We start from the raw sequence: 27,624 nt of genomic DNA on the forward strand, positions 1-27,624 counted from the left end.
CACCCTATCTGCATGCATGGCAGGAGACATTTCCTGAAAATTTCTAACGGCTTTTTACTCAATCCACTGAAAAAGGCTCCGATGTGGTATGTGTATGGGGGCTGGGGTGTGTGGATAGAGTGGGTAGAGAATGGACACAAAGAAACTTCAATGTCAAAAAACAACACAGTGGTTTGTATGGTCTGGAGTAGGGGAGGGGGGCAGTAGCAAGCATTATAAATCTGGGGCAGGTCTGAGACTTTACAATGCAGGGCATGTCCGGTGCTACCGTATCCGAATAACGAGACAGAGGAATATAAAGGTCTTTCTTCCCGTGTACGTTCTGAAAGCTATAACCATCAAACGCCAGACGGTTGCCATGGGAACCAGCAAGGGGAGGGGGAGAGAATATCCGCCAGAATTCTTCATGCGCTTAGAATGTTTCTTCTTCCGGTCCTCTGCTCTTCGCAACCACCGCCTCTCTCCTTGGTTCCCGCTCCCCGCCCCATTCTGTGGGCTCTCATCATTTTCTTCCTTTCTTGATTCTCTCCCTTCCCATTCTAGGTCGCCATCTTGAGCCATGCGTCAAGATGGCGCCCCTGGTCCCAAGGAAGAGCCCTGGAGCTCCACCGAGGCTGCGCACGCACGTGCTCAGGGGCGGGAGGGTGGAGCGGTGACGTCCAGACGCTGCTCCGCCCCCGGTAGTCTCCCCGCCCCTGGTCCCACTCCGCCTTCCTCCCACCGGGCGAACCCGGAAGTGGAGGAGGAGGCGCGGCGGCGGCGGTGGCCGAGCGGGCAGGCGCTGGCGGAGCCTAACCCGGGAGCGTGTCTGGGTTGGGGGCGGGGGGCGGGGCTGAGCGCCCTGGGCAGCCAGGCCCGGACTGGGCAGAGGAGGCCATGGCCTCCGCAGAGTTGCAGGGGAAGTACCAGAAGCTGGCTCAGGAGTACTCGAAGGTACCCATCGTGGGCGGGGAGTAGGGGGTCCCCGGCCCTGCGGCCTCGGGTTGCCTTGGCAGCTACTCGTCGGGATGGAGGGGAACGGCGAAGGGGGCACGCGAGCGTGCCCCTCCTTTCTGCCTTCTCTGTCCACCATTACCATGCCTCCACCTGCAGCTCCCAGGAGATGGGGCCCGGCTGTGTCTGGGTCCCTGTGCGTGTCTGCGTGAAGGAGCAGGAGTTTGATGCCTCCTTCTCACTAAATTAGCGGGCTTGGTACTGGGGTGTCCGAATGCTGCCTTCTGCCTCTGGTGCTGGTCGGGAGGGGAAGGGAAGGGTAAGAACCAACCCCTCTACTGCTGCTTCCTTAATTTTCCTAGCCCAGTGATGGGAAAGATCAAGCTTGCTTTCTTCTCCCAGGGACGAGGTGAGGATGAAGAGATCTGTGTGTCCCCAGTCTGTCAACTCGGGAGGGTAGAGAAAGCCATTAGTGTAAACTGTTTCACTGGGGATGGGTGGTTACGAATGTATTTAGTGCGTTGGCAAGATGTTGTCTGGAGGTGATTTTGAAAGATTGAGTGCTAGGGCTGTGTCCTCCAGGGTGCTGGGCAAGAACACCCAGGTGCTCAATACATGTTGAATTAAGCAAATAGGGACCTGCCCCTTTGTCGTATTCATGCCATCGTCTTTTGGAACCCTTTTCTTGGAAAAGGGCGGCGCTGCTTCTAAAGTGTTGCTGCCTTAATATTCTGATGAAGTTATAAAAGAATCTCACAGCCTGGTAAATTGATTCAATAGTCAGTAAGCTTAGTTTTCAGTGATCTGGTATCATGGGAGTGCTGGGAACACTTAGCCCCCTTTTGACAATTTGGAAAAACAATTCGGACACATTTTTTTTCCTTTAACACATATTCAGCAAGATAAAATGAACTGTTGTTTGAAAAATAAAACCTTTGCCTAAGCATATACACTTAACGTCTTTTCATCATCAACTGGGAGCCTTTTGAGATACTATACTTATTCCCACGCTGTGACCATTGGCAAAACTTCTTCTGTTTACATTTGGAATTGTCTTAACAGCCTGTAGCACAGTGTCCGTGATGGCAAGTTTTCAGCCTTTGAAGAAATATTTTGTTTGAAAGGGTCAGAATTGTTCGGAACAAATCCATATGATGAAGGAGAGTGGATGGAGAATGGCAATACTCAAAGATGGCTCCACTGTTTTGGGTGAAAATGTTTTACGAATATAGAGTAAGGGGACTGATTTTCTTCTCCAGAGAACGGATAGTCTCAGAAGGCAATTCCAAATGGCAAAAGAAAGTTTTAAAAATGTTTTAAGCATGACTGCATTGCTGGAATAATTGGATAGCCTTCCAAAAGTATTAAAAACTTTGAAAGATTTTATTTATTTCTTTTTTGGATATATGTGCTTTTTCATTCAATAGACATTTATTATGTGCCTCCTGTGAATAGTCGGCCAGGGTCTGTTGAGTGAGGCAGAGTTCCAGGTTAAGGAGAATCCTTTCATAGAATGTTCAGATATTGTGCGTGAATGTGATACAGTATGACAAGTGTTAGTTCAGTGGGAACATGGAAGAGATGGAGGTTAAGAGTAAAAGTTACTCAGGTTGGGAAATAGGGAAGAGAGAGGGTTGGTAGCATTCCAGGCAAGGGGGACAGGCCATGTTTCCAGTCATGAAAGCATAATAAGGTACATGGCGAGAGAGGTGAAGTATGATTGGAGAGTTCATTTCAACCTGATCATCATAAAGGGTTGTGGATGTCAAATAAGTTTGAACTTTATCTTTTGAATAATAGATGTCAGAAGTTCTGTTTTGTTTTTTAAAGATTTTATTTATTTGACAGACAGAAATCACAAGTAGGCAGAGAGGCAGGCAGAGAGAGAGGGGAAAGCAGGCTCCCTGCTGAGCAGAGAGCCCGATGCGGGGCTCGATCCCAGGACCCTGAGATCATGACCTGAGCCGAAGGCAGAGGCTTAACCCACTGAGCCACCCAGGTGCCCCGATGTCAGAAGTTTTTAATCAGGATAATGACATTACTTGTAGGAGGGGAACTGCTAACTTGCAGGATGGATTGAAATAGGGAAAGATGGGTGAAAAGAAGACCAGACCATAGGCTGTTGGAATAGTTTTGGGGAGTGTAATACAGTACTAAATAAAAGTAGTGACTGTTAAGATGGAGAGGGGGCCTAGATTTATTACCTAGGGTAAAAGTACCTTTTTAGTTACCTCTTTTTTTAAAAAACTCATTTGTAAAGAATTTATTTATTTTTGAGAGCTAGAGTGTGTGGAGAATTGGGAGGGGCCCAGAGGATGAGAGAAAGAATCTGAAGCAGGTCCGCACTGAATCCAGGGCCCCAGGCAGTTTGATCCCATGACCACGAGATGACGACCTAGGCAGAAACCAAGAGTTGGTTGCTCAGCCAACAGGGCCACCAAGGTGCCCCTAATTACCTCTGTTTTGAGTGCCTGCTTTGTACATAGCACTAAACTTATGAAGAATATAGTGTATGAGGGTCTCATCCTTGTGTCTTATTCATTCTGTGGAATGTGGTGAGTGAAGGGAGACAGAACGGTTGACCCTGCGGTTCTGAGATGAAGGAACAGGACTGCCACTGACAGGAATGTGAACCACTGTAGAGCAAAGGGATGTATTAAAGGTTAGATGCAATTATAGAATTAAAGAATTTTAAGTATTGCAAGGCACATTAAAATTACCTTGTTCACATAGTAGCCTGAGGTGGTGTTGGGGTACCTGCTGAACATTTCTAGTGAAGATGAACTGGCTAAAAGTCAGGCCAAAGGCCAGAGCTTTTGGAATACTAACTGTGACAACAAGTAGTTGAACTACAGGAGTTAATCAGAGTGGAACCCTTTAGGTCGACTCTTTGGGGAACACCTGTGGAAAGGTGTGAAGGAAGGAGGAGATGCTAAGGAGACTATAGGAGGTCTGCCAGGCTTGAAGTTACTTATCTGTCAGATTGGGCTAGATCATTTTTCATTCTTTTAATTGAAATGGGATGGAAATTTCAGAACATAAGAGAACAGAGATTGGTAAAAAATTTCATGTGCTTCTTATTCTCTGTCAGTTCTAGAGCTGAGCAATTTGTAGTTAAGATCTGTGCTACCTTCAGCCCTGAGCCTGTGGAAGGGACACACTAGCTTTGCATTACCTTCCCTGGTGCAGAAATTGTGGGGTAATATTGAAATTTTCCTTATTTAAGATACAAAGACAGAAGAGTTCCTCCTAAACAGTAAAAGGAGGCTACATAGCTAGACAGTAGCAAGCGTGATCCCTAAACAAAGGACATTTGCAGACTTCCCTTGTTCTGATTTAATGCAGATCTCAGTCTGTTTTCCAGGAAGGAGCTCATTTCTTGCTTAAGAACTATGGTCATAGGGGCGCCTGGGTGGCTGAGTGGGTTAAGCCTCTGCCTTCGGCTCAGGTCATGGTCTCAGGGTCCTGGGATTGAGTGCCGTATCTGGCTCTCTGCTCAGCAGGAAGCCTGCTTCCCCCCCTCTCTCTCTGTCTGCCTCTCTGCCTACTTGTGATCTCTGTCTGTCAAATAAATAAATAAAATCTTTAAAAAAAAAAAAAAAGAACTATGGTCATAATATTCTTTCCTCCCAAGAAGGAAAAAAATGGCCTGAGGAGCTCCCATTTAAGAGACTGAAAGTTTAGTTAGATAAAAGATGGGTCATGGGAGTCCAGAGCAGATGAGTATTTCTGAGGCATACATACTGGTAAAATGTAAAGCGTTATGGAAAAGCCAGTAAAACAGAGATTAAGACCCTAGTAGTTTGGGCAATTTGGAGGTCATTGGAGGCTTTTGAAACTTCAGGTTTAATAAAGTTAATAAAGGTGTATGTAGTTGGTTTTCAGAGGTTTACGAAGGTAATTGGTAAGCAATGCAAGCTGCTGCTTTGTGATGTGAGGGCAAGCTAATCAAGACCTCAGTTACTACACCGTAGATTAAGAATCAAAGATTGCTTCTTACATGCTGTCTGTTTCATGGTCTGGTCCACTTCTGATGCTCTCATATATTTCATAGGGTGGAGAGGCTAAGAGCTCTGAGTCCTGGCTTTATTTGATTTCAGCCTGCTTTCTTTGCAGTAGCTCCTGCACCCCTGCCTGGCATCATGTTATGTGTGGTTCTCTTTTCTTAGTGTTTGTGTTACTCTGGGCCACTGGTTCTCAAAGTGTGGCCCCTGGATCAGCATCATCAGTATCTGGGAACTAGTTAGAAGTATACATTCTCAGGCCAACCTGGGAATCACTAAATCTGAAGCTGGTGGTCAAACCCAGCAGTCTGTGTGTCACAAACCTCTGCAGTGATTTGGATGCACACCAGAGTTTGAGAACTGTTGCTGAAGGCATGGTATCAGTACATTAGCTTTTGTTCAGTTAATCTTTTCAAAGCTCTTTCGGAGGCAGTAAAAACAAGTGGGAAAGTCATACATCCAGTGTTTCTCTGAACAGTGTACTTTGCAGTTGATTCTTCTTTTGGTGATGATGGAGATTGCCTTTGGGAGCTTTTTAGATCTACACTCTTAGGAAATAGCTATTCATATTGGTGAAGGGTTGGTTTTGACTTGGTGTGTTTGCTTTCTAGGTAGTGGAGCTTGGTGGAACCTGGTTAATTGTCCCTTCCTGTAAGAGAAATTGACTCAGGAGCTGGATTAAAAAAAGAGTATCATTTGGATTAAAATCTAGTATCAGCCTCCCCCCCCCCGTAATTTTTAGAGTTTTAACTACTAAAGTTTGATTGGAAAACGGTATTGTGTTCAGTGTTAGTGGAATTTCCCATGAGAATGAAAATGTTCTGTATCGACAAACCACTGGCTGTGCAGTACTGTTGAGCATTTCCAATGTGGCTAGTGCAACTAGCGGACAGAATGTTAGATTTTATTTACAATTTAAATTTAAATAGACACTTGTGGCTTTTGGCTGCCTGGTTAGAAAGTGCTAGCTTAGCCCCTAGATCAGTGCATCACAGACACAAAGTGTCTCTGTGACTTGCCTGAAGACCTTGTTGAATGGCAGATTCTGGTTCAGTAGGTCTGGGGTGGGGCCTGAGAGTCTGCTCCCAGGTGATGCTGTTGTAGCTGTCTGCAGACCACACTTTGAATAGTCAGACCTTAGAAAAACTAGGGTGTCTGTCCTACTCTTCTCTTAAGTCATCCAGATACTGGTGAGGCACATAGACTGCAGGGGTTGGGGTGGGGAGTTGTCATAATGAATTGCCCTGCGTGGGAGCAGGAACAGGAGAAAGGGTTCCATTTGAGGGCAGGTCTGAGAGAAGAAGGTTTGCTTCCTGCCTCCCTGATAGAATAACTCCAGCCACAACTGAGAGCCTACAGGTATTTCTCCAAATGATTGGAACCATGTGGTCCTACTGGACACCAAGAATCCTCAAAAAACCTGAGCCTAAATCGCTGAAGACCACTCTATAGACTACTCTACATAAGTCTGGTTTTAGAACAGTCAGGCTTATCACAAAGCTATTGCTCTAGGGACAGAGAGTGGGGGCGAGTCACCTAGGATCTCTCCTGCCACTTTGACAATCTGTGATGGGATAACGGGTCCAAGATTAGAGATTTATTACCTTCAGTCACAGACTGTTGGAAGAGTTTGTGGGGAAAGAGAGATGAATCACATACACATATTTTCTCATCTAATCCCCAACAGTCTTCTGTGTTAGAACCAGTTTTACATGACTGTTTCCTACAATGGACATTTTGACATTTTACAGGTTTTACAACCCTATAAAACAAATTATTAAACATAGAAGCTTTTCTTCATTACAAAGTAATTTGTGCATTACACATCCCTAAGCCCATCCTAAACCTCACCCAAAGCCCAATTCGAAGCTTCAAAATTGTGAAAGCATCTTCAGATCTCCGTTTCAGAATCTCTGACATGAAACGCCTTCCGATTCTACCATTTTCAGTATTCCGAAGTGCTAGGAATACTGCGTGGCCTTTCTACCTACTTGCTTGTACCTCCCCCCGGACGGGGAAAACGACCTATAAGCTCTGCAGTACCAGGGAGTAGTGGCTGCAGTTACCCTGTCACTGATGCAGGAAACAAACTTTGGGGAAAGGTCAGAGAGGTACTATTAGAGTAATGAAGCTTTATAGTTGTGTGATGCATTACCTTCACAAGCCTGTTATATACAGTATTTAATTTGATTAGTTAATGAAGCATTTATCGAGTGTCTTCTCTGTCTGTGGCTTTGATCTTTATCTGTGGGCAGGAAATACAGGGAAGTGGGCTGTAGTCTCTGTCATGAGCTCCAGTTTTATTGGTAGATGGGAGATGAGTACAGAAGTCAAACATAAATTAGTAAATGTAAAATTTACTTTTTTTCTGAACCTGTAGAACAGAGGTGCTCCAACCTTTTCTCTAAAGAGACTGTTAGTAAATACTTAAGGCTTAGCCGTACATTTTCTGTTGCAATTCCTTGTCTGTCATTGTAGCTTAAAAGCAGCCATAGACAATAAATATGGAAATGAGTGTGGTTTTGTTCCAGTAAAACTTTAAATTAGGTAGAGGTGCCTGGATGACACAGACTTTTGGTTTTTGCTCAGGTCAAGTCATGATCTCAGGGTTGTGAGATCAAACCCTGTGCCAGGCTTCATGCCCAGCCCAGAGTCTGTTTGAGATTCTATCCCTTTCTCCCTGCCGCCCCCCCACCACTGCCCCGACCCCTGCGCGCTTCCTCTCAAATAAAGAAATCTTAAAAAAAATTTTTTTTAAATTAGGTAGCAGGCCAGTATGGGCCATGGGCCCACAGGGAATTTAAATAGTATTAAGTACTGCTAGTTATCTTGTATTGTCCCTTTTAAATTTAAGCTCTTGGCAAACCACTTCTTTCACTTCTTTCTCTCCTCCATATCCTTTAGTACAATGCCTTACCCCAGGCAAGTTATAATGTTATCTGTTATCCCTTTGATTCTAGTCTAGTAATAAAAGTTGTTTCCATTCCTGGGGCACTTTAAGATTTAGAAAGTGCTTGGACATAGCTTTCTTATCTGGTTCTCACAACAATGTCAGAAGAAGGAAGATAGGATAGATGTATTCACCCGTGTTATAGACCATATAACTGAGGCTCAGAATGGTTAGTGAATTTTTCACGTTTAAATTGTCTACTAAATGGCAGAGCAAGATTTGGGTCTTCTTTCTTCTGTGGTAGTGAACTGTATCTTTAACTTTCTAAAAATAGAAGAGGCTCACTTTTTTAATCTGTCTTTCGCTCAAGCTGTTGAATATTCTGCAGTATTTCTCCTTTTCTTAGATTCTTAGTTAAATTTTCTGTTGAGTTACACATACTCAGTTTAAGGTTTAGTGTTTAAGTATTCCTATTCTTTTGGCACAGAGGAGGGAAATTTCTGTTCTCAGGAGACAGATCTGAGTTAGAATTAGAAGCAGATTTTTTTTTTTTTAAGCTCACATATAAAGTCATTCCCTTTGTTCAGTTTCTCAGAGCAGAACCTGGTCTTTCTTTCTTTCTTTCTTTCTTTTTTTTCTTTAAGATTTTATTTATTAGTTTGACAGAAAGAAAGAGACATCACAAGTAGGCAGAGCAGCAGACAGAGAGAGGGGGGGAGGCAGTCTCCCTGTTGAGCAGAGAGCCCGATGCGGGGCTCCCTCCCAGGACCCTGAGACCATGACCTGAGCCGAAGGCAGAGGCTTAACCCATTGAGCCACCCAGGCACTCCCCAGAACCTGGTCTTTCATGGTCTCTATACTGAACCTTCAGAATATAAGTCTGTAGTATTGCTTTGGCTACGTAGGACTTGGATATTTCTACTTGCATGCTCAGTGTTATCCTTGCAGAGAACTTTCCTCTTCCTACAGAAGTGGATGCTATCTTTCTAAATCCTGCAAGTGGTAGTTGGATACATATATACATACATACATTTCATTTAGCTGTAAAATTCTTGATTTAAAATAAATCAAGAATTTGCTTTATTTGCTTTATTTAAAATAAAGTTATACCTCAATTAAAAAAAAAAAAAAAAGCCCACATCCTACCTCTTCAAAGACTTTCCCAAACTCTCCAGCCTATTTCTTTTCTCATTTATACATAGCTTTAGAAAATAGTAACCAATATTATCTAATGGCATTATGACTTTGGAGTCAAATCTGCTGGGGTCTGAATCTCAGCATTGCCACTTAACTTCTCTGTACCTCAGTTTGTTCTTCTGTAAAGTGGACACAATTACAGTACCTACTTCCTAGCGTTGTGAAAATTAATGATGTAATACATGGAAAGCACTTAGGACAGTATCTGGTATATGATGAGCTTTCAAATGTTAACTGCTGTTACCAGCTTCTGGATTGAGTCTTCTTAGTTGCTTTCATACATACACTGCCTTAGCTGATGCTTCATTACAAGTCTACCATTTCTGAGGCTATTGTGGGGGATGATACTTGCATGACTAATATTAGGCGCAGTGTCCTGCTGGGTATGTTTAATGCCCTACACTTTGATTCCCTATAGAGTTCTTATTTTTATAATTAGTCTGATTGTATGTATTTTACAAATAAATGTGTGCCAGAGTTTCAAGGAAAATGGCACACGTGGTACCATATTATTTATTATATTAGTTTAATTAGTTTATTGTAGTAATACTCAGTATTAGTTTATTGTACTAGTTTTTATTTAAGGAGGAGACTTGGTTTTACAGAAAGAACCGTATTCTGGTTGGAAGTCAAGAGATCTGTATTTCAGTATTGATTTGGCCACTGATTACTATTATGTCATTGGGCAGCTCAGCCTCTGTGCTAATCTGAAAAATGGCGGAATAATGATATCTACTATCCTCTTCCATGCTAATATTTTTATTCTCATACATATGTGAGAACATAGTTACTCAGTGTAATCATTCCTGTGAAGTAACGATAAGTGATTTCTTTGCTACAGGTGATTGCTTTATATTAAAATTAACTATTGCTTCTTCTTTTTTCAGCTTCGGGCTCAGAATCAGGTCCTGAAAAAAGGTGTTGTGGATGAACAAGCGAATTCAGCTGCTTTAAAGGTATGAAGCAGGATATTTGTATTGTGAGGGTTAAGTTAGTGTTTGGTGATACTCAACTCAAGGAAGTCAGCTAGTTTTCTGTGTTAGAAAGTCCCAATCATGACACTGATTCACTAGGGTTAGGAGAAGGTAATAAAGTTTTTTGTGTTTAACTTTTTTACTTCCTTAGGTATGAATGTGGTGCACTTTGATTTCCTTAGCTAAAAATCAGAAAAAAGAATTATATGACTTTATCTCCTGTGTTTCCTCACAGCCTCTCTTTAGCTAAATTCATGGGGATTAATGGAGTTTCTTATCTGTCTTCATCACTAGACAGCACTCTGAGGGGGCCTATGTCATATTCATATTTATATGCTCAGCATTCAGCAGATGGTTGTCCCCTAATGAATGAATTTGAAAGTGGGAATCATTTAGTGCATTAATCTTGCTTTTGGATTGAGCTATTTAATAGTAATAACCTGTGTAAATCAGGTTACTCTGTTTGAGTGATACATTTTATCATCAACATTTACTAACTGAGAGGAGAAATACGATGGGAATTGAAGAAATTTGTTTCTACCTTATACTGGTAGGCATGTCATAAATACTGCTTGTGGTATTTTAAAATTAACTCTAGGATATACATTTCGTCTTGGCCTATTTCCATTAAATATACTGTTTATATCATTCTTCACCCTCTGCCTTGCTCCCTGTTGAGACAAAAGGGATTAGGATTCCCTTTAATCATATCTCTTTCTGGAATAGCCCCTAACCAGTGACCTATCCAGGGTGATCCCACTCAGGTAACCCAGAAATATGTCCTTTTACTTAGCCAGTGTTGCACGCCCACCCCCCAGAGAACTGTGTCTTGAAAGTGCCCCCCACTCAGGTGCTGTTGCACAGACTTGGGGCTGAGGCAGCTCAGAACACCATGCCCATACTTCCAAAGCTCCTAGTGCCCAAACCAAGATTATTAAAAATAAGCTTATTTAGAGTCAGGATTTGTTAGTCAAGCTATTATTTAGCCTAAATCATTGAAGAAATAATCACTATCTCTTAACTATGTTTAAAACCTATGACTGGGAAAAGTATTTCCTAGTGTGTCTTAGTAGCCCACTCTGGGCATGTTATAGCTATATAGGAAAAGTATTTCCTAGTGTGTCTTAGTAGCCCACTCTGGGCATGTTATTACCATTTGCTGGTTGTGTTTTATTAACTCTGCGATGGTGGCAATGGTGGTAACATTGGTGACGGCAGGTTCTATTTATTGAGCTCTCACTTTGTCAGGTATTGTGCCAAGCACAATTATATCCACTCTTGTCAGTTGGTCTTCACTTTCAGTCATTCTGCCTTCACAGTCAGTCTGTGAGGGCAGATAACATTATCATTGTCCCTACTGCAGAAACTAGGTTTTACAGAGAGGTTGAGATAGCTGTCTTCTGAATATGGTGATTGGTTAATGGACTTGGAGTTTTGTTAGGATACAAAAGTATTTGTTAGGTATTTGTTAGGATAATACTGATTTTTATCTTTGATAAATCAGAATAGTTTAAAGTAAAATTAAGTGTGGTGCAAGGATTTCATTTGACTGACTTAAATCGAGTCAGCTGGGATGAATTAAAAGGATGTAAAGAAATTACTCTTTGTTTTATTATTAGTTGAAGTGGTCATTACAGTTCTAGTAAGAGTGGCAATTAGCTGGTTTGGTCAATGGGAAGGTTGGGATATCTTCTGTTACAACAGGCTTTTGATAGATTGGGTTTGTCTCTTCAGTGAGCTGTTGGACATAATAAGCATTCATTGATTTGGATTTCTTTAATTTGAAATACATGATGATTTGGATATAGGCTGGGTTTATATTTACTGTTCAGCTCCAAGCAAAAATTAAGGGCTTCTAAAAAACAATAGAAAAGAAAACTTTCTCTACTTAATGGAAACATTTTTCTATCCTGGCTGCTCTCAACGTGTGGATAATGTCAGTGGCTTGCTGACACCAGTCTTTGCCTTTTAGGTTGCTTTTCAATATACTTCTATCACTTTGTCATTAAAGCTTGACCTCATCTTAGCTTTGCAGTGGTTTTTCAGTGAAAGTAATATAACTACACTTCTTTAAATATACAATAGTATATTGTCATCTAGTTTGATTATCAGTGAACACAAAGTTCTCACAATATCATAAGTAAAATATAGTAAGAATAATATATTTTTTTAAAATAGAGCAAAACTAAGTTTTGCTACTAGTTTTCCACTTTCTTACTTCATTTTAGTGTAAACGGGACAAAATGGGCGATAGAAGATACATTGTTTAGATTTTAGATCTTGTTTCTATTTTTACTTAAAACTTTTAGGTGAATTGATGTAACATCTAAAAATATTTGTTAGGATAATACTGATTTTTATCTTTGATAAATCAGAATAGTTTAAAGTAAAATTAAGTGTGGTGCAAGGATTTCATTTGACTGACTTAAATCGAGGGAGGATTTATTGAAAAAAATGAATGCAAATAAATTGTTTCCCATTCTTAGTGAAGGGCATCATCAATAAGTAGGAGTTTCTCTTTCATAATTGAAGTTTATAAAATTACCGCCTCAGGCATTGTGCCTCCTCACTGCCAGACATCTATATAACAACATTATGGAACAACGCAGAGTTGTAGATATTTTACTTTAAGTTGGTGACTGTCTGTTGCTTCAATGTATATGGTTTTTATTTAGTTATTTATTTTAGTTATTTATTTATTTTATTTTATTTATTTTATTTTATTTATTTTTAAAAGATTTTATTTATTTATTTGACAGATCACAAGTAGGCAGAGAGGTAGGCGGGGTGGGAGGTGGGGAGCAGGCTCCCTGCTGAGCAGAGAGCCTATGTGGGACTTGATCCCAGGACCCTGGGATCATGACCTGAGCCGAAGGCAGAGGCTTTAACCCACTGAGCCACCCAGGCACTCCTGTATATGGTTTTTAAATTTTATTTTTAAATTTACTTGGTTTGGCCAAAAAAAAAAAAAAAATGCTTTTGTCACAAAACAGAGCTAAAAACATGGGAACTGGCATGATAAACATACAATGTGAATTCCCTAAAGCAAGAGGTTTTATCATATTTTAGTGAAACAAAAATAATTTCTTTTTATTTTTTGAAACCTTAAGGCTAAATTATAAGGAGTGGTCTGTTTTCACTTTGATGTAGGAACAACTGAAAATGAAAGATCAATCGTTGAGAAAACTGCAGCAGGAAATGGACAGTTTGACATTTCGAAACCTGCAGCTTGCCAAGAGGGTAGAACTACTTCAAGATGAATTGGCTCTAAGTGAACCCCGAGGCAAGAAAAACAAGGTAGGTCAAATAAAGGCAAGTTAGGGAGGCCTTGTCTGCTAGGAGCAGACATCTACAAGCCATCTGGGTTTTAACAGAACACTTCCCCTGCACATTTCCTACTGTTCCATAACTATGCCTGGATATTGGGTTAAGGAAGAATACACTATTATCATATATAGTAATATTAGGGCATTTTCATATGTGAGTGACTTTTGAATAATTTGTTAGGAGAAACATGCAAGTATTAGATTTAGTGTCTGAGAAAAGTGGAAGGACTATCTCATACTGGTCAAAATTACTGGTATCTTTCAGTTATACTGAGTTGCCCTTAAGTTGCCCTTAACTCAAGGTAGGGCAAATAAAATGAGAAACAGTTTTGAAGTATAACAGCTCATGTGAAAATAGCAATTGAAATACTCATTCCTTAGGCTTTGTAAGTTTGCTGCAAATATTTCTTAGTATTTATTTCTATGAGGCTGTTTTAGTATTCTTATCAGGTCATGTAAAAATAACTTTTCCCATTATGGTTGATATAGAGAGACATGATTCTCACTCCATAAGATGGATGGTTTGGTACTTAAGAACATTCTGTGATTAAGAAGTTGTGTTTTTTTTTTTTTTTTAAAAAAAAAAAAGAAGTTGTGTTTTTTTTTAAGTGTGGGGGTAGTGATTGAATCTTTAAGTCTCGTGTGTATATAGAGCAGCACCCGGCAAATGTGTGGATTGAAGCAGTAAAAGTAGAAGGTAGGAGGGAAGAAGAAGGCACATAGTAACTCTGAAGTAGCATGGTATGGAGGGACGAGCACAGGCCTTCCTGTGCTCTTCCAAGAGGGTTTAAGCCCAGGCTTGAGTTCTTTGTCTGCCATTTTAGCCTGCAATCTCAGTTTCTTCATCAGCAACATGGGGATGATACTCTGTTTGTTGAGTATTAAATGGGATCCTGTAAAGGTGGCTAGGACAATATTTGCCATATAATAGGCAATCAATGTTATTCTGTGTTAGCACCTTTTCATATACATGTCCCCTATATGAAAGAGTTCTTTCTAGAGTGGTAATTTTCAAAGAAGTGGGGAACAGAGAGGGCAAAAACAGGTATGTATTAGAATCAGTTGGGGAATTTTGTCAAAATACATGTGCTCTGGAAATTCCGAGAACCTGAGGAATGAATAGCCATACGTACTTCAAACATGCTCCCCAGGTTAGTGAGATCCTCCCCCACTGCTGTTTTCACAGAGGCTGGGTATATCACTTCTGAATTAATGCTAATTAAAGTTTTCCAAATTTGGAAGCTCTAATGACCCAAAATGCCCAGAATATGCCATTCGGCTGTCTTCCTTATGCAGCTCTCTTGTCCCAAACATGTTGTAGATTTAATGTTTTTATTTATTTATTTACTTAATTACTTATTAATTATGTATTTATTTACTTATTTTAAATATTTATTTATTTGATAGATCACAAGTAGGCAGAGCAGCAGGCGGGGTGAGGGGGAAGTAGGCTCCCTGCTGAGCAGAGAGCCCGATGCAGGGCTCGCTCCCAGTACCCTGAGACCATGACCTGAGCCGAAGGCAGAGGCCCTACCCACTGAGTCACCAGGTGCCCCTATTTTTTATTTTTTAAAGATTTATTTGAGAGAGAAAACTCTCATACAACCCGGGGAAGGGGGAAGGGGCAAAGGGAGAGGGTGAGAGAGAATCTTAAGCAGACTCTGTGCTGAGCACAGTGCCTGATGTGGGCTTTGATCTCATGACCTGATATCATGGCCTGAACTGAAGTCAAGAGTCGGCTGCTTAACTGATTGAGCCACCCAGGCACCCCTGTTTTGTTTCATTTTTAATATAGCTACTCCATTTTCAGAGGGTTTTCTAATCATTGGTTCATACTGTATCAGTAAGTAACTTCATTTTAAATGAGGAGTGAGGGCACAAGAAAGGCAGAGAAGGGTGGTGACTGATGTCTGAACACAGTTTCATTGTTAGTCCATCCTTGGAATAGTCTCAGCTCTTGTATTCTATGAAAACAAATGTTCATTATTGGCTCTCTTAAATAGTGCTATTCTTCTGTCTAGAAAAAAATTAATATTGGTAAAAAAGTAAAAGGAAGGTTCTTTTTTATTATTTTTGAGCTTTTTCCTTCTGTTTATAATATCTTTTTTTAATATGGTTACTTTTTTTTAAAAATTAGAAATTTATGTCAACTTTTGTATGAATTTATCATTGTGAATTCTAATTAATTTGTTACAATTTCTTAAAGGAGTTTAACAACTCAGACTCATGGAATTGCTAAAACTGATTTCCCAAACCATAAGATCAACTTGAAACAGTATATTTTTTTTTATTTTTCTAAATTTAAATTCAATTGATTACATATAATGTATTTTTATTTTTTTAATTAAATTAAATTTTTTCATTGTTCCAAAATTCATTGTTTATGCACCACACCCAGTGTTCCATGCAATCCATGCCCTTCTTATTACACACCACCAGGCTCACCCAACCCCCTATACCCCTCACCTCCAAAACCCTCAGTTTGTTTCTCAGAGTCCATAGTCTCTCATGGTTTGTCTCCCCCTCCGATTTTCCCCAACTCACTTCTCCTCTCCATCTCCCACTGTAACATATAATGTATTATTAGTTTCAGAGGTAGAGGTGAGTAATTTATCAGTGTTATTTAATACCCAGTGCTCATTATATCACATGTCCTTCTTAATTTCCATCTCCCAGTTATCCCATCCTCCAGCCCCCTCCTCTTCAGCAACCCTCAGTTTGTTCCCTAGTCTTGTGGTTTGTCTCCCTCTCTGATTGAAATGATATTTTTTAGCATATTTTTATGGCTAGCTTTCTGAGCCTGCTGTGTCTTCTAATAGAACTACTCCTGAATTCATCTGCAAAGATTAATGAGCCTTATCAGTTTATTCTCTTTCTTTTTTAAGCTTTTCTGCCCATTCCAATATTTGCAGTTCTTACTTGTTTCAAATAGGAGAAGTTAAATGATGGATTGTATACCTTTTGAAGGATTGTTTGAGAATGTGCACACGTAGAAGAGACAAGCTACTAAGGTGATAGAGAATCTGTGTACCTTAATATGTTTCTCTAAACGATGAAAGTTATGTGGACATAACTTATTCTTTCCATCAGAAAAGTGGAGAATCTTCTTCTCAGTTGAGTCAAGAGCAGAAGAGTGTCTTTGATGAAGATCTGCAAAAGAAGATAGAAGAGAATGAGCGGTTGCATATACAAGTGAGAACATCTTTCTGTTTTCCCTCATGAATTAAAAATGTGTTGTATGATCTAGAATGTGGAAAAACCAATGCAGGATAGAATGTTCTGTGTATGTGTTGCAGTGTCTCCTGCGGTTGTTAGGTATATATGTCACTGTTGTTATTCATTTCTTAAATCTCATTCATATCTGAATCTGGATATGTATTTTGAAGTATGCATTTGTGTAGAGGATTATAGAATAACTCAGCTAACAGTATAGAAATATAGTAGGCACTGTACATTTTATCTAGAAAATGATTATTTGGATCATTTAGATAGGGGCTTATCAATAAGTAGTGTTTGTTTTTAAAATTCTCACTGTTTAGTTGGTTTGTATTTGTTCACATGTGTGTTCGGGTGCACACCGTGTTGGTTTGTATGCCTTCCCCCAGGACAGGTTCTTACTCATGGCGGGAGCTCAAATATTTATGAAATGTTGAATAATCAGTGTTTGCCTCCCAACATCTAGCATATTTAAGAGTCATAGTGTAATATCTTGGACTATGCCTCCTAAATTTTTTTTGAAATGGTGAGCATAGTCAACTGGTAGAATATAAATACACATTAATTCTCAGTTTAACATTTTACAAATGTTAAAAAAATGAAAAAAAAAACCTTTTGAGCTGCATTTTCTGTTAAGTATTCATAATTCTTTTTTTTTTTTTTTTTAAGATTTTATTTACTTATTTGACAGAGACAGAGATCACAGGGAGGCAGGGAGAGAGAGAGGGGGGAAAAAGACTCCCTGCTGAGCAGAGAGCCCCAATACGGGGCTTGATCCCAGGATCCTGGGATCATGACCTGTGCTGAAGGCAGAGGCTTAACCCTCTGAGCCACCCAGGTGCCCCAAGCATTCATAATTCTTAATTAGCACTGGATTTTTATTTATTTTTTTTAATTTTAAAAAATATTTTATTTATTTATTTGACAGACAGAGATCACAAGTAGGCAGAGAGGCAGGCAGAGAGAGAGGAACGGAAGCAGGTTCCCCGCTGGGCAGAGAGCTAGAAGACTCGAGCTTGATTCTAGGACCCTGAGATCATGACCTGAGCTAAAGGCAGAGGCTTTAACCCACTGAGCCACCCAGGTGCCCCTGCACTGGATTCTTATTAAGGAAAAGAGTTTTACGTGTTTTAGGGATAACATCTATTTGAATTTTGATTATTTAAGTTAGCATATCAGAAGAGTTATGCCCTGGTCAGTTGATTCTCTGTGTGCCAGAAGTTGTTTGAAAGAAATCCTTGAGCCTGAGAGGAAGGAAGTGTAGGCTTCGGCATTGATCTCCTGTGTTCATATCTCATTTCTACAATAGACAGGTTGAAGCTTTGGTTTCCCATGTGGAAAGGAGGATAACAATAACACCGCCTCTGACATTCTGTGAGGATTCTGTGAGATCATGCCTGTGCAGTGGGTGTTGCGTAGTGAACATATGGAACCATGTCAAAATTGCTCAATGAGCAGTTACTGCTGTTGTTTTTCTCTCCATTTTGTATATTTGGATATTGTGAGCAGAGGAGATGATATTTTCTTTTCAGTTTTTTGAAGCTGACGAGCAGCACAAGCATGTGGAAGCAGAACTGAGGAGTCGGCTGGCCACCCTGGAGATGGAGGCGGCTCAGCACCAAGCTGTGGTCGATGGCCTGACGCGGAAGTACATGGAAACTATCGAGAAACTGCAGAATGACAAGGCCAAACTAGAAGTAAGCCCCACTGCTGGGGAGAGCACGTTAGGAGATAGGGTTCTTGTGAATCTTCTGTGTACTTTATGGAATGCACAGTTAGTCATTCAGGGGGAGGCTGTTGCCTGTGGTGTCTCCTAAGTGTGTCCTTATCTATCGCCTGAGCCATCTGCTTTTCTTTTTCTTCTAAAATTCAGGTAAAATCTCAGACTCTAGAAAAGGAGGCCAAGGAATGTCGGCTTCGAACAGAAGAATGGTATGTGGAAACGTGAATTCCAAGGGGCCCCAAAGTAAAAATCGGAAGACCTGAGTTTTGGTCTGGTGGCTTCTCCCTCTGAATCTCACTCTTGAAGTGAGCAAGGAGCGTGTCATCTCCAGGGTCCTCCTCAGTTCTGTTATCTCTAAGACCTGACACACTCTTGGTCAGATGGCTTATGTGTGAGTCCTCAGCCTGCAGATGGTGTCCTAGGGCTCCCATACAGAGGACTGGGTGCTTTCTGTTTCAGGCTACCCTGAAGAGAGCTTTCTGAGAGTTCCAGGCAGGAAAATTGACTCCTTTTCACTGTGCCAGACTTCTGGTGTATATTTTGAATAAAATGGAGGCTATGGGATCTAATTTGGAGATACCTAAATCTTAAAATTCAAATATGATGAATTGATGGGTGGTAAAAGCATACTCCAGCATTTAGTTGATAAATGACGTAATATTTTAGGTTTCAGTAGAATCAGTCACATGAATTTCTTCAGTTTAGTAGAATTGGTAGAATTACATGGCATGGTTTAAATGTATACCATGCTCATAATTGAATTAAAACAAAATTTACCAGATTTCATCTGATATAATACTTAAAAGAGAACTTTGCTATGATACTTGAGCAAACACTTATGTCAGGCACATAAGAAAGATAAAATTTGTGATTTTGAAATGGCTTTAAGATTACTTTGTACTTGGGGAAATAAACTGACAGGATTGTATCAGATACTGGGACTGTGACAAATTCTGACAGTCTTAACCGAAGTCTCAGGGGCTTCAGAATTGAGGATTACTATTTTCCTTATCTTCATCTTTTAATAACTATCCACCACCAAGAGTATCCCGGTGTCAGGCATGAGTCTCTGGAAGCTTAATACCAGCCGTTGTGGTAACAAGGAATTGAGGATCCCCTGTCTGACTGGTGATCATGTGGTTTGTGTTTTGTGTTTTTTTTTCTTTCAGTCAATTACAGTTAAAGAATCTTCATGATGATTTGTCAGGTAGATTAGAGGAATCCTTATCAATCATCACGGAAAAAGTACCTTTTAATGATACAAGTAGGTATTCCATTATTTGCAACTTTGAACCTCTGTCTGTGGTAATGAACTCATTAAAGAAGTTTTTAATCTATTTGGCAAAAAACTTCATTGACTCAACAGAAGGTTGCTTTCTTTTTGGTTTTTTTTTTTTTTTGATTGGCTATGGCCCTCCTATATCATAGGGAAGCTGAGTCCAAAGTCGCCTTCTTAGAAAAAGCTCAAATCCACATTTTTTTTTTTATTGCACATATTGAGCATATCTCTAGGTTAAAAACCAACCTGCACGTATAGTACCTGAAAATTTGTATAAGAAAAGCTGTTCATGGTGGGGAGAGTGGGAAAAGGGTGGTGGGAGATGGATCTTCTTAGCCTGGTATCTCCCGCATGGTTGGTGGTCCCCACTGATAGTTAGGGAGCTGACTTGGGTAAGTCCGGTTTCCTATTCATCCTGAGAACAGTCTGGTAATCTCTGTACCCAAGAGCAAGAAAAAGAATTAAAAAAAAAAATCAACTTACATGTATAATAGTTGCCAGTTTTGTAAATTTAGAGAAAAATAAATCTTGAACGTTAAAAACAAAGAATATGTTTTATTTTATTGGTTGGAATTTTGAAGCTTATATTCAGATAAGTACAGATTTCCTTTTTTACATTCAGATGATTAAAATTTTTTACTTCCTCTAAATTTTTCTTCCGGAAGACCTGAGAAAAGAGGAAAGAAAAGACGCCAAAGAGAAACAGTTTAATCTAACACTGAAATCAGCATATGTCATTGTTATATCAAAGCTTAAGTTCCTCTGAAAAATAACACCTAGGTTAATGTAATTAAGTTTCTAGATTAATGTAAATAGAGCTACCATACTTTGATTCACTAGACTTGAAATCTTGGCATTTCATTTTCCCTTTAATCCTTTTATCAATTAATCATCAGGTTCTAATAATTTCCTTCTGGATCTCTTTTGGATTTATCTTTCCTTTTCCAGTACTAGTTGTCACCCTGCCTTAGATCCTTATCATATCAGCGTGGGTTACTTTTAGTTCTGCAAAATTTAGAGATCATGTGCTGAGTGCCTAGATGGATAGGGAGCACAAGGGATATAGAAATTTCTAAGACAAAAAGCTCTACCCTAAAGGAATTTCTAGTCCAGGAGTGGAGAGATAATGTATAGAAATGTCTAAAATGTCAGCTAACCTGTTCAATAAAGAGACTTGAGGTTTCAGAGGAAGGACAGTTTACTGCTAGAGGGGTTGTCTGGGGCAGTCTTTTGGAAGTGTGCTTTGAGCAGGGCCTGTATGTGTGAGTAGGTTTTATTGGGTAGAGATTCAGGAAAACAAACCAGGGAATTAAGTGGAGTGCAGTACATGGGACACCAAGGTACTTTTGTGGTCTGAAGAGCAGTAATTAGCTAAGTGTTACAGGAGGCTAGAATGGGTGGAGGTAGGCAAGTTCTCAAAGGGTGAGTGGGGCTAGACCCTAGAGTTGTGGGCCAAGGAGTTGGGACTCAGTTCACAAGATGGTGGAGGGATTGAAGCCTTTGATCCAGGGAATGTCACGATGAGATCTGTGCACTCTCAGAATTAGCCTGACAAGAGTGTAGACTGTGCTAGAATGGGGAAAGGGGACCAAGACTGTTGTGATGCTAGTCCTGGTGTGCTGTTACGAAAGCTGGAGACTGAGCTGTCAAGGAGATAGATGTAAGCAGGCAAGGGAGCCGAGGAGGCAGTGTTGGTGGGGGAAGATGTGGTGCCATTGACAGAAATCAGAGAGGCAGACGAGGGGCAGGTTTATGGGAAAGATGATGAGGTTAACTTTGTTGTTTAATATTCTGACAGGTACATCAGTGTACATCTGTCTTTCTGTTGGGGTACACATTTCTAAGTAAAAGCCTAGACCGCGGAAAGAGATTGGAGTTGACCCCGCTGGAATGGATGGGTGTTGAGAGTGGTGGGAATGAGGTACAAATTGCAGAGAGGCCTGCACAGTGTCCTTGGGGAGTTCTCCCTCACAGGTGTCAGGAAAGAGAGGGACTGAGGTGGTGGGGGTGGTGAGGAGCTGGGGAAGTGAGGTGACATGGAAGCTGGGGAAGGGAGTGTTCAGCCTGGATGGGGCTGGGCAGTTCTAGCAGTGCTGTGGGGAGCTCAGAGAGGGTGAGGTGACAGTAAAGGCAGCTGCTTTGGTGACTGTGCATGGTAGAGGTGGATGGCAGATGGCTAGCATGAGGGTGAGAGATGGATGCGTGATGAGAAATAGGCAGAGACATGCTGGTCTTTGAGCAGGTGGGAAAGGATGGGAGCCCAGTGGAGGATTCAGTATAAAAAGGAGAAGAAGTTACTGTGGACATAGAATTTTAAAAGCTGTAACAAATGCTTTTTTTGAAGTTAATTTTGAAGGTATAGGGAGAAGGAGGGGTGGTTGATGGATTAGGGCCTGAGAGACCAGAAGGAGCTATTGCTGGGGACCCAAGGGGAAGGTTAGCTGAGGACAGGATATGGGAAACCATGGACTCTGAGGTGGAGGGTAGGAAATTTAAGAAGCCCTTGTACTTTGACTCTGGTCTTCCTGGCATTGTAGGATGATGCCATCCTAACCGTGGGACAGGGGAGGAGAGGAAGAATGGTATTAGGGGCTTAAAATGGAGAAGGTTTGGAGCTGATGCCTTGGGAAGGGACATAGCAATGAAGTCATGGTTTGTGGAGTAGCCTTGAAGCCCCCTTAAGTTTGGTAAATTAGGATGTCATGGACCTTGCTCTCCTTTTATGTTAGCAAGAGCATTCTTGGAAAAGATGGACCGGTCTGGGAACGATAACAAGTAAAGCCCAGAGAAGACTGATAGGCAAGTAGACTGACTGTGAATGGGAGACCAAGCCCTTGGTAGAAATGGGGCCGTAAGAGAGAACTAGCTGAGAGCAGCATAGGGACTTTCAGAGTTGGATTTTGGCACCAGTTTCTTTCTGACTTGGGACCAGGCAGAGGAGGGGAGGTTTGAGGGGTTGAAGTGGTGTGTAGACATTGGTAGAGATGGAGGAGGGGACTGAAGTTTGAGGCCAGGTGTTGGGAAGCTATCAGAAGTTGGGGACAGAGTTGGGTAGAGAGGAGGACTGTGATAAAACAAGGAAGCCAACCCAGAAGAGTTAGAATTGAGTCCTTGGGATCAGCAGTAGCAAGCCGTGGTAGACTGTCGAATATGGTAGTGTCATGAAAACCGTGGTATTTTTGGACGATTGTTATAGCAGCTGTGTGCAGGGATATTTTAGAAGGGAGCATGACTGAACATGGTAAGAACATCATGGGCCTTTCTAAGTAATCCTGATAGGCCTCAAGTTTTCAAAATGATTTCTTAGAAACTCAGGGTTTGTTTGTTTATGCTAAAAATTTGGGGGCCCCTGGCTAGCTCAGTGTGTAGAACATGTGATTTGCTCTCTGCATCGTGAGTTCAAGCCCCACGCTGGGCATGGAGCCTACTGAAAAAGAATTGTAAGTATTACTTTATCTGAGAAACAACTGGTTCTATATAAATTCCATTATTCTCTCACACTATGATTGTGGCTTTAATCATTTCAAATTCGCTGATTTTGCTTCAGGGCATTCGTTATTTTTCAGTTACGCTATTTTTCTGTAAACGTAAATGACTTAATGTGGATCCAATTTTGTTTTGTAGAATATAGTCAGTATAACGCTCTGAATGTTCCACTCCACAATAGGAGACATCAGGTAATGATGATGTTTTTATTTTTAGTGAAGTGTATGTCAGATTTCTCAGATAGAAGCATTTTATTGTTTGGGCTTGTGTTTAGTGCACTAAACCATTGTGTTTACCTTTGGCTTTACTTTCTCATACATTTTTTAAAAAATTAACTTGTTATTTATTGAATTCATAAGTAATACAGTTTTTTGCTTTCATCTGATACCATTAGAACTGAATTACGGGATGTACTTACTTTGTGAGCCATATCTTTCTTATAGGTTGGTGGGCCTTGCACTTACATGGTCTATGTTAAGTGGAGGAAGTCTGCTTGCCCAAACTGATGGTTTTCTGATTTCCTTAGATGGGAATATTAAAATCCAAGTGGGAGCAAATGAATTTAAAGTCAGGATTAATTATACTAGAATTTAAATGTTTTCTTTAAAACCAGACTTATGAAAGTTGCTTGAGAAGAGTAATTGGATAGTTGACTTGATATATTTTTCACTTAAAAGCTGAAGATGCGGGACATTGCTGGGCAGGCCCTGGCTTTTGTTCAAGATCTGGTGATGGCTCTTCTGAACTTTCACACCTATACAGAACAGAGGATTCAGATTTTTCCTATTGATTCTGCCATTGAGCCTATATCTCCTTTGAATCAGAAGGTAAATTTAACTCAGTATACCTGTTATCTGCCCTGAACAAGTAGGAAGACATGTTCTTTCTTTTCAGACCACTGCTGTGCATCAGCCAAGTTTTGTGGGGGACATGGAAGAAAACCAGAATTCACGAGTCTTTGACATTAAGATAAAATGTGGCAAATATGGAAATTTTTAAGAAATTAAATACTGGGGAAGTGTGGTTGGTAAGGCCAGTAGGGATATAAAGTTGTCAAGGAGGGGAGATTGCTGTTGGTCGTCGTGTCTGGCATAGAGTCTTTGGGGATTTTAATGGGCTTTGACAAATGAGCAGGATTTGAAGAGGAGAGAAATAGGATAGGTGTTTTTTTCCTTCAGAAGAGGGCAAGACATGAGCAAAGTCACAGAGTAGGAAGGTGTAACAAAGTGGGTTGGGGTGGGGAGGGAGTGGAAAGCAAACTGTTCTGGCAAGAGTGTGAAGTCTTTGAAGTGCAGCGAGAGGTCAAGTTGCAAAGGAAAAACATGGCTCCAGACTCTGGAAGCCCCCTAAGGTCGGTCCAAGGCACAGACTCGCTTTGTATGTAGGATGGGGGACTATTGCAGTTTTTTGACCAGGGTGTGACATAATGGGAAGTGCCATTTTATTGTTGGAAAACCTAATTTGCTGGCATTTTCTCCCTCCCTGTTTGTACTCACTGTATAACTTTTGTCACTGGGTATGTTTAAAAGCAAAATATATATTATATATATTATATGTATATATATATAATAATATATATATATATGGTATAGTTGACCTTTCCTGCTGGGGTATGGAGTGGGAGTGAAACTGCTTCTCTGGTTGAGCTTTGGGGCATTTTCAGGGTGTGTGAAGTTTAAATAAGGAGTAAGAAGAGGGTTGACTGTCATTCCCTTTAGTCCATGTGCTTTTTTGGGGCCTGGCAAATTTTGCTCCTTTCTTTCCTTTTTTCTTTCCAGCTAGTTCTACAAAAGGATTTAAAGTACCTTGCAAGACCACGTTTAACTGAAAAGGCAAAAATAAATAGCGTATTAGTTCTGTATTGCTGTGTAATAGATTACACTAAAACTTAGTAATTTAAAACAACAGACATTTATTATCACACATAGTTTCTGTGGATCAAGAATTAAGGAGAAAAGTATCTGCATATCTGGGGACTTCTGGCTAATGATCTTTCATAAGCTTTCAACCTGACTGAGGCTGTTGTATTCATCTCAAGACCTGACTAGGGTGGGGCATCTGCTTCCCAGGTGGCTCACTTACACAGCTGGCGAGTTAGTGTTGGTTGTTGGCTGGGAGCCTTGGTTTCTCATTGAGTACACTTCTCCATAGGACTGCTGGAGTGTCTCAAGGCAGAGGTTAATTTCCCCTAGAATAAGTGATCTAAGAGAGTAAAGCCACAATGCCTGTTATGACTTAGTACTGAATACTATCCCTGCTACCATGTTGTCTTGGTCACAGAGACCAGCCCTGAAAGAGTGTGCAAGGGTACTACACAAAGCCAGGAACAGCCAAGGCAGGGATCACTGGGGCATCTTGAAGGCTGGGTCCCACAGGGAAGAAACTGAGGGATCTTGCCATCGATTTATGCTCTAAGTGTCCCATAATGTGGCATTCTGAAACGAATATGCCACTTTTCCTACTTAGCTGATCGCTTGTTTTTGCATTATTATGCAGTGTTTTCAAGGTTTGAATAGTGTTTATGTCCATGTATCCAGTAAGTACCTAGTAGTAGAGCAAAAGCTATGCTCTGGAGTCAGACGACTGGGGTCCAGCCACTTTCTGTGTCCCCTTGGGCAATTTATTTAACCTTTCTGTGCTTCAGTTTCCTGATATTTAGAATGGAGGATAGAGTACATACCTCACAGGTATGTGTATTTGAGGATTAAGTAGATAATACATGTGAAGTACTAAGAATAGTGCCTGACACATAGTAAGCACTCAATAAAGGTTAGTTCTTATTATCATTATACCTTACCCATAGGAAGCCTTCAGGAAGTGCTTGGTTTTCATCAGTTTTGATTGGACTCTCTGCCTCTATTGAAATTCATAAACAAACTTTGGGCCTTTGAAATGCTTTTTAATTTCACTGTGGGGAAAAGTTTTCAGATGACTTGGGTAGGGAAAAAAATACTGCAGTGTTTTAATATAAAAGTTATATTTTCTTTTATACTTCCTATAATATCAAAAAATATATTTTACCCAATACTGGTTCTTTATCCCTTTCTGGAGTTTTATTTTAATTTGTTGACACATTATGCCCACACAGTGAGAATCAAATATGTTAATTTTGCCTGAAACACTTCATCACTTTGAAAAATTCATGTATTTCTCAATACTTTACCTTTGGCCTATGAAAGGTTCTGTGTGGTTTTTCTAATAAGTCTTATTATTGAATAGGTCTCTATTATTCCGAAATTCAGAAACCACTTGTTAAAAGATGACCAGAGCGTTTAGACTTGTTCATAGAATCACAAAGTAGACATCTATGATTGAAGGCCGGAGAGATCAAGTGAGTTGTGTAGGGCCAGATACCTATAGTTTGTAGTATGGCCAGTGGAATCACATTTCTGCATAATGAGATCTTATATTTCTATACTGAGAAATCAAAATTTGAGCCATTATACAGTACTTTGATAACTGAGATATTTCACAAGTGGAAAATAACTTTTTGCTTTTAAATTGTCTAAATCCTTATAGGAATTTTTTTCTGAATTTATTCTTCACACTGAATTAGTTCTTTATAAATACTAAGGTATTGGTGATAGTTATAAAAGTTTTTTACATCCTCATGTTGGTGGTAATTATATTCCTAGAATTTGTTAACCCTGAACATTGTACACAGTAAAAATAAGACACTGTCCTCAATAGATTTGTTACGTTTTTTTTAAAATGAGGCACATAACATAAAAATCTTTCATACAGTTTTGACTTTTCTTTTCTGAGACCTCTCTAGAGAAGCAGGTGTTTGGGGAAAGGCCTGTTGGTGTGGGTTGTAATGCAGTGTCCCCTTGGTGTGTCCTCCCACATTTGGTTGTTAATGATGTCATCCCTCTTCAAGTTACTTCTTTTGGAATGAGATGGGGACTTGGGGAATTGTATTTGGTACTGTTAGAGGTGAGCATCTCTATTTTGTAAAGGCCAAAACTTTTCCTAGAAAAACTTTTTAGGAAAAAGTTTCCAAGAGAATTTATGTTTATAACTCCATTTATAAATCTGTGGATACTTGTTGTTTTTTAGTGATGTAACTCACAGTTCTTTCCCTTCTGTGTAGTTCTCACAATACCTTCATGAAAATGCGTCCTATGTCCGCCCTCTTGAGGAAGGAATGCTTCATTTATTTGAAAGTATTACTGAGGATACTGTGACTGTCCTGGTAATTTTCTTCTGTTTTACTTCTGGAAGTGGAAGCTCCTCTTTGTCAAATAACACTATTAACCATGAAATTATTTTTCTTTTCCAGGAGACAACTGTGAAATTGAAAACTTTTTCAGAGCATCTAACCTCTTATATATGTTTTCTTAAGAAGATTCTTCCTTATCAGTTGAAAAGGTACTTACCCTTGAGGCCAGGAAGCTTGGGGAGTTGTGGGGTGTCCCCTGACCTGTGCTGGCGTTAAAAGCGACGTGTGCCCCTTGTGAGCTGCCTGATCATTCTGTACCCCAACCAATTTGGACTTCTGTGAGAAAGGGTCATTTAATGGCTTGAGCAGCATAAACTTAAATTTAAGAAAATGGAATTGTAGTGCACCAGTTAGGATTTTTTGAGTAGTTCTAT

General features: G+C 40.3%; 1 protein-coding gene across 1 annotated transcript in view; it reads left to right on the plus strand.

Moving 5' to 3' along the window:
- The first annotated feature begins 815 nt into the window (after positions 1 to 815).
- PPP1R21 (protein phosphatase 1 regulatory subunit 21) overlaps positions 816 to 27,624 on the plus strand; it is a 69,829-nt gene continuing 43,020 nt past the window's right edge. The window contains exons 1-11 of the mRNA XM_044263903.1: positions 816 to 933; positions 9,912 to 9,980; positions 13,149 to 13,295; positions 16,415 to 16,516; positions 18,073 to 18,237; positions 18,414 to 18,472; positions 19,433 to 19,527; positions 23,167 to 23,219; positions 23,706 to 23,855; positions 27,122 to 27,223; positions 27,311 to 27,399. Coding sequence (XP_044119838.1) covers positions 877 to 933; positions 9,912 to 9,980; positions 13,149 to 13,295; positions 16,415 to 16,516; positions 18,073 to 18,237; positions 18,414 to 18,472; positions 19,433 to 19,527; positions 23,167 to 23,219; positions 23,706 to 23,855; positions 27,122 to 27,223; positions 27,311 to 27,399 — 1,088 coding nt within the window. The 5' untranslated portion in view covers positions 816 to 876. The remainder of the gene's footprint in view (positions 934 to 9,911; positions 9,981 to 13,148; positions 13,296 to 16,414; positions 16,517 to 18,072; positions 18,238 to 18,413; positions 18,473 to 19,432; positions 19,528 to 23,166; positions 23,220 to 23,705; positions 23,856 to 27,121; positions 27,224 to 27,310; positions 27,400 to 27,624) is intronic.

Source organism: Neovison vison, chromosome 8, assembly GCF_020171115.1.
Source record: "Neovison vison isolate M4711 chromosome 8, ASM_NN_V1, whole genome shotgun sequence".
NCBI lineage: Eukaryota > Metazoa > Chordata > Mammalia > Carnivora > Mustelidae > Neogale > Neogale vison.